The sequence below is a fragment of the Trachurus japonicus genome, chromosome 15 (genome assembly GCF_045865225.1).
Source record: "Trachurus japonicus isolate A0001 chromosome 15, Traja_1.0".
Classification (NCBI taxonomy): domain Eukaryota; kingdom Metazoa; phylum Chordata; class Actinopteri; order Carangiformes; family Carangidae; genus Trachurus; species Trachurus japonicus.
In genome coordinates, this window is record NC_140921.1 from 22443004 (window position 1) to 22456198 (window position 13195).

General features: G+C 41.6%; 1 protein-coding gene across 2 annotated transcripts in view; it reads left to right on the forward strand.

The window, feature by feature from the left end:
• Positions 1-13195, forward strand: part of dntt (deoxynucleotidyltransferase, terminal) — a 99580-nt gene that overhangs the window by 22900 nt on the left and 63485 nt on the right. For both annotated transcript variants that reach the window (XM_085800545.1, XM_085800544.1), the window contains exons 5-7: positions 2773-2844; positions 3048-3171; positions 7387-7519. In XM_085800545.1, coding sequence (XP_085656671.1) covers positions 2773-2844; positions 3048-3171; positions 7387-7519 — 329 coding nt within the window. The remainder of the gene's footprint in view (positions 1-2772; positions 2845-3047; positions 3172-7386; positions 7520-13195) is intronic.

Genomic DNA, 13195 nt, shown 5'->3' on the forward strand with positions numbered 1-13195 from the left:
CCATAACTCACCTTTGATCCACAGTACTGGTCAAAAGGTTGGACACATTCCCACTCTTTTTCTTAGTTTGACTATTGATTGAAGACATCTATGGGAAACACACACAAAAGTGTAAAAAAAAAGTTGACAAAAGTCGACGCTTCCCTTGATGCCAGCTGTCTTGACCAAGCTTTATATGGCAGTCACCTGGAATGCCTTCAATCAACAGGTGTGTCTTATCAAAAGTTGGTGGAGTTTGGTGGAATTTGACCAACACATTCAGAGGCAAACCAAGAAATGAACTACTTTGTTCTTGAACTTCACTGTCAGGGGAACCAGAGCAGAGTTATGTGCTGGGAATGGACATTGTCACAAAATATGTCTGCAATTTTAATAAAGTAAAGTTGTAACCAAATCAAACAGGTCTGCAGCACTCCGATTTGCCTATCGCGGCAAACTAATGTGACGATTACCACACTCTAAAACACATGCAGGATGGTAAGGCTAATACTCAAGATTCTCTAAATAAGGCAGATAAAAACAAACAGAAAGAATAAGAAATGGCCCATAAATTAATTAATATAAAAGCAGTAGGCCTAAACCTGCAATGAAAACCACTTTATTTCTTATATTACATTATCACAGAAGTACTTTTTTGGTTGTTCAAATTTACTTTTTAAAGTAATCTCTTTAAATAAAACATCCAACAAAAGCCAGCCTCCCTCCCTCTCTCAGGTGAGCCTCCCACCCCCTTTTATAAACTCTGCCCCTCTTTCTGTCAGATTTGCTGTTTTTCTTTTTCCCACATATTGTGTCAAGAGCTGCTGAAGTAAGTAAAGAGAAACGACAGTTCATCATTACTTTAAGGCATGAAGGTCAGTCAATCTGGAAAATTGAAAGAGCTTTGAATGCATCTTCAAAAAACCGTCAAACCCTGTGATATTGAGTTTTGATTCTTTTTTTTGACACATTTCTTCTCCAGACAGAGAGAGCGGCTCGAGCCTGCATGGCTTTAAAACACACATACATACACACACACACACACACAAAGGTATGTGGCGGAGAATTCTTGCAAATTTCCCTCTGATTGTTTTGCTGCGCTGTCAAGGAGAATGGAGCTGAATCTTTCTTCTTCTAACATTAACAATCCGAGCAAATATGCTTCGTGGACACTGAAGTGGAACTTCATCTTGCAGAACACATTTACTGTGAGGTATTGAGGTTTTTGGAAAAAAAAAAATTCAATCTTTCAACAAGATATCAAAAATGGTTTTTGAAGCCTGGAATCCTAGAGAAAACTTGCCACATAGATGCTCACACATGAGTGCACACGCTGACAGGCATCACACAAATTTACCTTGTCTTTTAAGAAAAAAGACAGAAAGAAAGAAAGAAAGAAAAAGTCTTATTGGATCACTTGGCAATCATCCCATCACCTACAGTCGTGCTCGGGGCAGGAATCGTGGCAGGTTGTCAACGGATGTGTCGAAAAATGTTTGCTTGGAGAGAACGCTGAATCCCTGTAGGTGAGCTCTGCAGTCCAACCCACTGACACGTTAAACCTTACGTACACACAGCCACTTTCAAGACCTGTCAAAGCGCTAAGCACCGACTGTGATTCATTAAACTAAATAACATAAAGTGTTCCACAGAGGCCGCATTAGCCCGCCTGCGTCTGACCTCTCCCTGTTGTTATTCTTACATGATTCAGACGTGCGCCCAGCGGTGGGTTTCTTCTGTTTTTTTCCACTAGGTTGTCTCTTGGAAACAGATCGCGGCTCAAAACAAGAAAATGACATGACACGAAAAACAAAGTGAAACCAAACAGAGTAAAAACAAAACACTTGATGTGCCTTTGAACATCGGAGTGACACTCTGTCAGCAGCGACTGAACCGCTCGCTGCTGGCTGAACATCCAAAGTGGGGGAAAAGATATAAACCTACTGACATGAAAGTCTGGGAGCACTGAGGCAGGGTCGGGGATGAATAGTCAGTATGTGTTTTCTGTGTGTGTGTGTGTGTGTGTGTGTGAGAGAGAGAGAGAGAGAGAGGCGCTATGCATGTGCCGAAGTGTGTCTTCCCCCGAGCAGGGAGTGTGTTGAAGCATTATCCTTGTGTTTGAGGTTGGACTTAGCTGGGGGGTTGAAAAGCAGAGGTGGACGGGTGGATGCATCATTGAGCAGTGAAGGCTGCTTTAAACTGCACTGTACTCACATTCTGGATCAGGTTCACTGGCTCATTGAAGCTGGATGTCATCCCGTCATGCACAGGTTTAAAAAAAAAAAAAAAAAAAGCACACGGATACTGCTTGTAAAAACACCAACACACAGGGGCTCATTTTCAACACTAACAACTTTTACAATTTCCCTCTGGAAGATTGTCGATAATAACCGGATAACTGCTATCTGATTTTACATCCTCGCATAATGAAGAAGACTGTTAAAATGTGACCAGCAAATTACTGTTGCTCTGCTGAGAACAGGCAAGACAATTAAATGCAGAGCAAAGTTGTTTCAGAGCAAACAATGGAAGTGGGGGGAAAATATTACCCTGGGCCTTTTATGGATGCCATAAAATCGATGGTAATCCCAGGTTTCACAACAACAAAGTCATTATTTCTTGAAAAGAAATTAAATGAGGACACCTGATTTAAGTGGAAACTGTTTGCAAATATGCAGCAATTTGTGGCCATTTGTTAATAGCTGATGGAACATAAACTGCATGGAAAAACACGCCTCTGCTGACACCAGTGGTGTTTTCCCCGATAATAGCATCTACTTTTATGTCTTGCAGGAGATCCTTCAACATGGCCGCTCGTTTGATGTCGAGAAAATACTCTCCGATGAAAGGTATCAAACACTAAAGGTCAGTAGGATTAAAAAAAAGGAAAACAACTCCCCCGTCGTTTGTGTGCTGCTGCGAGATAGCTGTGAAAACGATTTTGCATTCCGCCGTCTCTTAAGGACGTGTCGCTCTTGAAAGCCCTGTGAATGCTAACCCCTTCTGAGAAGAGCCTGTCATTTCAGAGCATGTCTTCTTGATTACGTCCTTACCTCGTTTCCTGCCAGCTGTTCACAAGTGTGTTTGGGGTTGGACCTAAGACGGCGGAGAAGTGGTACCGCGGAGGGCTGCGCTCATTCAGCGACGTCCTCACCGAGCCCGCCATTCAGCTTAACCGGATGCAACAAACTGGTACATCAACATCTCATCGTCTCCACTCTGCCATTCAAATTATCGACTGAAAAATACAACTCGAGCTTGCTTCCAAAAAAAAAAAAAAACCACTCAAAGGCCTAATCGTTAAATTTCTCCAGAGGGGGCCCGCATATCATTTGAGGCTTTCTTTTTGGTCCTTTTTTTTGTTCCGCAGGAGGTTTCCTTATAGCTGTAATGTGTTTTCTCTAAAGCGAGATGAGATGTGACCAGCAGGGAGTTTACAGTGAAAACACAATGCAAAAGGCAGCGGGGGTATTTTTAATAAAAATCAATGAGTAGTCACTGTGAAGGGGAATGCTTGCTGTGGAACAAGCGCTCATCAATCAGCTGGTCAGAGAGGGCTGTGAATTCAAAGACCATGCCAGGCTGCTGTGCTGACACACACACAGGAAAAGTTAGGATTTATTTGGCATGTTGGTGGGATTTTTTAAGGAAAAACAAGTCAAACATCATTCATTTTACCTTTGTGTCATTATTTAGTTGTAGCTGCGGACTGAGTTTGGCTGTTTGGATGAAGGTTTCAGAGCTGCTGTCATCTGCAGCAGCTGCAGCGCTCAACTACAGAGAGAGAGAGAGAAAAAAAGAACTGTTATACTGTACAGGTAGAAACTGAGATCTCAAACTTGTCTTTGATATTTTGCAGTTTTTGATCTTTTGGTTGCAATAAATACAACAACTGTCCAGAGGGTAGTGTTAGAATCAAAGCCTCTGGTAATCGTATAACTGAGGGGTCAAGTGTTGTACACGGCGTTATTATGGAGTGTATGTGATGATGTGTATAGAAAGGTCATCATGTCAGTCACAGAGGTTCAGTGAGATGATTTCTAGATCTGCATGAGCACAAGGAGCTATGGGGGTGTGAGAAATACACAGGGTTCCTACGCAAGTATGGGAAATTACAGAATTTGATTTGGAAAATGGAAACTATGGTATGGAAATATATTTATCGTAATACTTATCTGGGTTTGGTCTTATCTTAAGTTATTCGCGTTAATTATTTTGTATGCACGGGGCGTCGCGTTTATTTTGTATGCACTATTGTACCTAGCTAATATTTGATGACATAATGACATACAAATTCAGAATAATGAAAATTAATAAATAAAATTAAAATTACATTTACATGAAACACATTTAATTACTCAAATGTCACAAATGCCGAGAAGTCTGGAAATTAGGGTCTGGAAAAAGTATGGAATTTTGAAATTTCAAATGTGTAGGACCCCTGAATACAGCACCATCTCTATTTTCTTTATTCTGACCCTTGGGATGCTGATGTCAGGCCTTCAGTTGACAACTTTGTCCCATTCTGAAATATCTCAACAACTTAGTGAATGGATTGCAGTGACATTTTGTGCAGACATTTATGGATCCCCAGAGGATGGAGCTCATTGACTTTGATCGTCCCCTGACTTTCCCTGCTGCCCCACTGGAAGGTCAAAATTGTTTTTTTCCCAGATAAATATCTAAGCTAGGGCTGCACGATTATGGCCAAAATGATAATCACGATTATTTTTGTCGATATTGAAATCACGATTATTAATCACGATTATACATTATGTTAGATAAAACATGTTTTTATTGCACTTTCTATTTGAAACAAACAATAGGCTATGTGAACAAGGCTTTCAGTTCAAAATAAAACGTAAAATAAAAATAAATAATAGCCTAAAATAAAATTTACCCAAGACAAAGGGCTAGCGAAAAATAAATGCCATTGCAGAGTGCAGAGGTGTCATTCTGTACAGTAGCATACAGATACTTGTGTAAAAAACAAAAAATAAAAAATAAATCTGGTAGAAGTAGCTGCTGATTCAACTCCTTTACTCAAATAAAAGTAAGAAAGTACAGGCTCTGAAATGTAATTTCAAAGTAGGCTATAGGTAAAACTTAATTTTTGCCATCAATGATACACAGAGATGTGTGGGCAAGAGTCTGTCTAGCATGGACCAAAGCACAGCACGGGTGGTTCAGCAGCAATTTGGAACGAATTAAAAACATTTAATGAACAGACCAAGTGTTTTCACACAGGCAGCGTCCAGCAGGTCGGCCTGGCTCAACTGTGCTGCCACCAAAACGGCCATAGATCGCCGTTACCGGCCGTTATGATCACGGTCGGAACGTTTTATTTACACGACGTATGTAATTAACACCAAAACGGCCGCGTGGGGTGACGGGGTCTCGGTCCAGCTTCGAGACCACCCCACAGCCCGACCTCGATCCGATCCAGAGCGAGACGGCGACAGTAGACAGCCTGAGGTGCTGACTGACCAGACACAGACACACGTCATGTCTGTACTGTCACCGTCTGCTGCCGACATCGTCTCACTCTCACTGCAGAGTGAGATCCATACAGTCTATGAGTGAGACGTAACACCGGGCGCAGAAGGTGACAGCTACAGCAGCATCTGAAGGTGCAGACTGACCGGCCGGGACATACACTCTGGACTGTAAACAACATGTAAAGGGAGGATGCGCTCGCTTGTTAGTTAGGCAGCTTCATGGAGCCCTGACCTCTCGTTCGCCCCCTGGTGGTTGGCGGACTATTGGTTGAGAAAGCGCTTGATTTGATATGCAGCACAGCCCGTTTTTTTACATGTTAATAATCGTGACGATCATCTTAATTTAATCGTGGCAGCCAAAATCGTGATCGTGATTAAAATTCGATTAATTGTGCAGCCCTAATCTAAGCATCTTTTAGGTTTACTCACAAAAACCAGTACAGACATTCATGATCCTTGCCGACTGTCATGACCTCTAGCCACACCCTGAGGTTGACCATCATTTTTGGTGAAATGTTTTCCACTAAAACTATTTGATGTTTTGCCATGCACTTTGTTGCACACCTACAGTTTACGTCACCCTGGGGGATGACTTGTAATGGATTTGTAGATCCCTTAACTTTTAATCTATCACTGTCATTAAGTCGGAATTTCATTTTTGTCCAATCATTTGGTGTATGACTAAATACCTGAAAAGCTAATGACATTCCCCCTGGTCTCAGCTTTCAGTCTCAGTGCTTTGTTCTTTCTCTAATTAGCAAATGTTAGCATTTAGCTCAAAGCACTGCTGTGTTGTGAAGTGCAGCCTCGCTGAGCTGCTATCATGTCTGTGAACTGGTTTACTTAAACATACAATTATGACATTTAAGTGATTTCTGAACCGTTTAGTGTTTTCATCATTGTTTGCCGATGTTACCATCCATTTTCCACTGTGAATGTCTGCGACAGACTGCATCAGTCCACAGGAGATCTTATTTTTCTCTCTGAACGGAAAAACAGGAGAAGGAGCAAAACAAGAAGTTCTAGTTCATAACATATTTTCAGTGATTTTACTCTGTGCTGATGCAACGCTCGAATCTGAAAGGAACAGCTGAGTGAACAAAAAATACAGGAGTGCAGGAGAAGCCTGACATGCAGATAACATCAGCATCAGCAGCTGCCAGTGACAAGAAATCCCACCGAGCGTTTGGTTAAATGTCTCGGAGGGAAACAATGAGATTCAGCTTTTCATTTGTCTTCGTCGCTTATCTGCTTCCTCTTCTGCTCGAGATGTTACTGGGTGCACACACACTGTAGGCTGTGGCGCTGCGTAAGGTGGTAATTCAAAACATGATATTACACCAGTTACAGTGTCCCATCCGGTCGAAACTCCATCTGATAATGTATTACTCTGACAGACATCTTCATCAAACTGGTCATAATCCATCACTGGGAACACTGCGGCCTCCGCTCCGTGTGGAGAAATAGTGTGAGGCTTTTGACACAGAAAATGTGTCTGAACCCTGATCTCGCCACCGTGTTCTGTAAATCTTGAAATGGCAGAAACATGAACTATCTAATTTACTTTACTGCAATACAGACAGAAATATCATTAAGGAATTTGTCATTAATTGATGATCTCACACTGTCTGTCTGTTCTGAGGCAAAGACAAGAGAAATCAGCATTTTTCTCATGTTCTCATGAAAAAAAGAGAAAAAACGTAGTGAGCTTCATGAAATCAAGAAGATACCCATCAATCAATCAGTCATAATATATCACCGTGGCTGTGACGCTCTTGTGTTTGCAGAAGCCAGCACATCACATTTTACCTTACATTTAATTCACCCTGACTCCCCACTTCCCCGGAGCAAATGGCTATGATTGATGGCTGACTGCCATACTAATAACCACATGGTCTTTTCCCTGCAGGTTTTCTGCATTATGAAGACATCTCCCGGGCTGTCACTAAAGCGGAGGCCCGGGCCCTGGAGAACATTATTGACGAAGCTGTCCGTGCCATCACCCCGGACGCCACAATAGCTCTGACGGGTGGCTTTCGCAGGTACAAGGCTTGTCATCTTCTCTCAGTGTTGATGTGGTGGTTGAAACAGAAGACTTCCTTCTTGTTAGACTCATTTTGGGCATCTATGGAAAACGTGAAGGCATGAATCCCATGTGGCTATCGCTTATTGTCACAGCATAGACATTTGTGTGTGTGTTTGATTAGCTGCTGGTACCTAAATGCATCCCTGTGTTAATAATTAGTAGATAAAATTGATTTCTTTGACATTTAACTCTGATTATCATCACAATCTCTTTGTTCTCAGTCATAAAAGATAGAACCTTCAGTGCACAGCACAGGTCATACATGTTTTACATTTACATTAAGCCACTGAAATACATTGTCACTCTCAGAGTGCACGGTTAATGCTGTTGTTAAGCTCACCTACTGTGCACGACTATTTGTTCACAGCAGGTGACTTTGTTGCTTTTGCACTGCTCCATTTTTATTCATATACATAGGCTGTTTTGTGCCTGAGTAAGTGTGGAGGACTCTGCTTTGTGGTGTTATAAAAGTCCAGCCATCACCAGTGGCATGTGCAGTAAATAATTCAAATGTAGTCTGGCAGTAAGGACAGGCGTTTGCCTCTTAGCAGGGGTGGTCGAGCTAATAGCAGCTGCTACAAGTATTACATGTTGCCATGGAGATCTCTCTCTTTTTTTATAAACCTATAAAGAGTTACTTTCCTGTGTTTGCTCCAGTTAATCAAAAGATCACACACAACTATCGTAGACAGACTTTTAATGTAACTTGTGCTTCATCATGAGCACAAGAGGTTTGTTTTATACTAAAAGGAAATGATACAGTAGTTGTGAAACAAACTACAGTTTACTGTTAATTAAATGTAATAATTGTTCCAGTTTTACTTTTCCAGGTTTTTGACTTGGCTCAGGTCCATCACATGGCACACGTCCTGTTTTTAATATGTAGAAAATCATGAACTGTTCATAAAGGTGGATATTTCCTTGATGATTTCACCCATAGGCTTTGTATGTGGATCTGAGACTTTGGTCCATGTTTGTTTAATAACCTGTCACACTCAATTATGCAGAACTCTAGGCCTTGATGAAAGTTTAATGAATGAGTTATGTAAAATTTCAGAGTATGTAAAAGGGGAGAGCAGTTTTGGAGACCAAATAGTTTTTGTACCAGGCTATATATACATGGTCATTTCTGCTGTTAGGTTGGGCATTTTAACATGGAAGCCTGTGGATTGACTCATTTTTGGAGCTGGACTCCAGTGGTCATTTAAGGAACTGCGGTTTTTAGCCCTTTTAGATTGGGGTTTCAGCCCTGAAGAGTTGCTGCTTGGTGGAAGTATACAAAACAATACACTGTCATTTCAGTCTATGTTTCCCCACACCAACGTTGCATCTCTCACATAAATCAGTCATTGATTTCAGAAAGTAGACGCTCACCAGACCCTCCTCCAGAAAAGAAGGGCTGGTCGGCCTATGATTCTGCGGCTGGACAAATAAACGCCCTGGCCGTTTGGATTTCTTTCAACCAGTCACAATGTGGCCGGTGCCATAACAACGGTGCGCTTGCAAAATATTGCTGGTGGGGTAGATGTTAGCCTCGCGAGCTCACTAAAGATGATGGGGTAAGCTTGATGGATAGAACTTTTGCCGTGGCCAGTCGGCAAACAAGCCAAAATGTCCTTCTTGGATAGCAAATGGCGTAAACATACGCTTAGGATATCTTTACAGTCGTATCAAAATATCCATGGTTCCTGTTGTTGTTTCCTCTCTCTGAGGGTACTGTGAAAACTGCAACAGGAAGGCGGGACTTCCGCCGGGTGCCTCGTTCCAGCCAATCACAGGCTAATCGCAGAAACACACTCCCGTTAGGTCAGAATAGTAGGTAATGTTAGCAAGCCTGGAGGAACACTGAAAAATTAATATGATAAGCGTGGTGGTGGGTCACATCTCAGCCTTCCTTCACCTGGTCGTACCAGACCACGTAATAATGGTTAGTAAAAACCACTGAGTGTATCGAAGTGAGGAAAGTTGGATTTTACTGCTTATGAATTTCTTCAAGAGGGAGATTTTGTTATTTCTCCTCTCGACGGTCGAGAGTCTCACTTTAGTGCCTGGATCATGGTGTATATTTAATTAGTCTCTGTGGTTATAGGTCCATAACTTTTCTAAGTAAAGATGGTTTAAAAAAAAAAATCCAATATCTGTAATCTTCAAAAGAATAAATGACAGCAGGAATGATATCTGATTATGTAAATGTAAATATCTGCACCTTGGGGGGAAAATGTGGTAAAAGAGATGAAGAAAGTGATTAGAGCATCATGGATAGTTAACATCAAGAACGGAGGGGAGGAACAGTGGAAGATTTATGGGCCAGGAGTCTGCTGCAGAGCGTAAAGGGCCTGTGAGAGCGCTTTTATGGCAAAGTCAGGGAGATGAAGCTCACATTTACCTCGTCTCATATTTGGTGTAGGCTTGGGGAATATTACGTGAGGCCTAATTGGAATCATGCAGCGCTCTAATTGAAGAATGATGACTTGTACATTAGAAGTCAGCGAGTAAGTAATTTACCTTTATCTTGTTGAAAAGCTGATTCTCCAGACATGGTTTAAACACAGCAGGAAGCGCTCCAAGACCTATTACACCCAAAATAGTGCATATGCTTCTCCAAGATGCCAGCAGCACCACTAATAACCCACTAATTCTCTTCACTGTGACATATTTGAAAATGTTCTCTTCTAAAGTCCTGTCAAAGCTCGATTTAATTACCTATAATTTCCAGCGTGATGTAGAAGCCCTTATTAGCTTTATCTTTCCAGCCGATAGCCCTTGTCAAGTACGGAGATACACATATACTATAATATATTCTTTAAATAGACGTTCTCTGCTCTGGCAAACCTTTCATCTCTGGATAACATACACAAAGAAATATCTCAGCCCCCGAAAGTTTCACGAAATAAGCGGCATGCTCCAGTAAACTGGAGCTGTCACCCACTTCAGAGGTAAACAACATGGCGAGGATTTGTTGATGCCACTGACATTAGCCTTATTGAAAGGACAGCTGTGGAAGGCGGGTGACAAGTCTTAAAGCGGTTTTGTTGGGTGGGGGATTAAAAATAGATTAGGCTTGAAAATACAGCATCTATCACCAGTGTGTGTGTGTGTGTGTGTGTGTGTGAAAGGCTCACGTGGTGTCAGCGGAGCACTGTATTTATTTCAGTGTGAAGCCGACAAATCCCAGCTGTGGATCTTATTCGACATCAGATTGTCTGGAGTGAGACTCAAAGTGACACTGATGAGGGGGCCGATGGTGTCTGCTTTCAGATCCTCCAACAAGGACCCATCGCATTGTTTCCCTGGAACAACAACCGGGATAAGTAATCCTTGTCACTTCAGTTTAGAGTGTTGTGATTTTTTAGGCTCACTCTATTATCAGCTTCCAAGGGAGAAACAAGTCGTCTGATAATGACATACAGCCCCACGTAAAGTGTGCACTTAAGAGACAGAAGGTGAAATGCACGGTGGCTTCCACACATCCGGCCCCCTTTAAACTCCCACATCAACGCGTTCTGTGAAACTTCCAGTCGCAGCAACACTTCCCACATCTGTATTATTCATACATGTTGCACTGTCCTCCGTGCTCAAAATTTGTAAATAACCATTTATATTTTATGCGCAGAAAGATTGAATAATTTAGCGTTTTCTCTCACGCAATAATAAACGTGTAGAGTGGCTATATTCACACCAGGTGTTTATAGATCCACTGCTCCGCTCCGCACTGCACTTAATGGCGAGACACTACAGGCAAAAACACTGTTTTTTCATGCACCGATCAGTTTTGAGATTTTGAGCTATTTTTCTTCCTTTACATGTATACTTTCATAAAAGTCGAAAGAAATGGTAGGAAATCCACATTAAGGTGGTTATTTTACTTCATTTTGTCTTCTATTGTCAGTAGATTTCTTCCAAATTTACCAAAAGTTAGCAGCTTCTACGACATGCTGTGCTGTGCCTGTTGTCTGACCCATGTCATGTCATGTCAGGTATCATTGTAAAGCTCATTTCCTCCGTATCCACAACCAATCGTAAAAGTACAATTTACATTAACAATCTATGGATTGGTGGATTTTACAGTACAAGTCTTCAAAGGCCGTTTCCTCAACTTCAGCAGCACTTACAGACACTAAACCTTCCAGTTTTAATCCTGTCTATATTCCGAAGGTTTTTACAGAGGGGATTGTTGATATATCATTCAAAACCTGATTTAAACAACATTTTATTCCTAAAACAGGGCAAAATTTGATTTTTTAGGGCTGGTGACAGTATTTTCTAATTTACAGAGTTATAAAAAGAGATAACCAGAATCCCCTCTGTAAAACTTCTGACTCTTATTATGTCAACAAAATTAAACAATAATTTTGAAAGGGGCTTTATCCATTGTTCAGATTTCAGTTCTGGAAATGTATGCAAATGAACATATTTGATTATTATTTGATTGGCAATTATTACATATTGCCTCATTTACATATTTAAACATTGAATTTGACAAAACTTGTAATACAAAAATATTTGTCTTAATGTAAGTGATAAACTTGGGAAGTTTCATGGTGGTCTGTTAGTTAAAATTTTTACCCTATTCACCTGAAGTGTCTCCCCTTAAAGACGCTTTCTGTTCTCGCTCCATCAAAGCTAATATTTTCAGCTAAGTCTTTCAGAGCCATGTCGCCCCACTGACCAGGAAGGGATGCAAGTAATGATAAATAAAAGCAGTGCTCCACCAGAGGCAGAAAGGAAACAGGAGGAGAAAAACACCCTCCTCACTGGAGAGAATGTGCCTGACATGGTGTTGTCTAATATCCGCTGACTGGGGTTGAGTTAGAGGAGCTGTCTGCACCGACTCGACACATCGCATCGCTCTGATGCAATCAAGACGGAGCTGTCTTCGCCTCAAACCACCACCGATTCCCATGTTAGCCTCTCACACGCAAATGCACTTCGATAACATCAGGTTGTTCCTTTTAACGCTGATTGGCGGTAAACTGAATTTATGCTGATCATCCTTCTGTCTCCCCATCGCTCTCTGTTTTTTTTTGCTATTCATGGCACACATTTATGCAGTGCACTCAAGTGAGTTTTGCCAGCGCAGCAGAGGCTAGCAGTGAGATTCACTCAACAACTCGAGTGCAATGCACAAGCGGGAAGCGTAGTGGAGTCTCAGCTTTGCCCGTTAAGAGTTTTTGGAAGAAAGCTGCTCGTTCAGCAGATGGAAATCTGTGATGCATTCTCAAATAGCTGTGTACTAGCGGTTAACTCATTAAAGAAGTGTAAACTCCTAACAAAAACTCCCACATGAATTCCACCGAGCGGCAACACAAATGTAAAAGTGAGTACTCCCACATTGTGTATTATTTCACAGAGGGAATAAATTATATCCAGTCACAGTGTAAATGGCTGTGACTAAGGCAGCATCTGCTGAGTGAACCTGTGAGCCAGCCACTCAGTCCGTTAATGCCACAGGGGTACATGCTCTCTGCCACTAATGCTAACCATTAACATTATCGTGCCTTGTGGAGCTCTAATAGCTGTTTTTTAATACTTCCTTGCTCCTTGAATTAGCCATAGTGACCTTTGAAGCTTCCCCACAAGTCGTTCATGCCTCTCTCTCCATCCCTTTAATGTTCCCCTCTCTTGCTGCCGT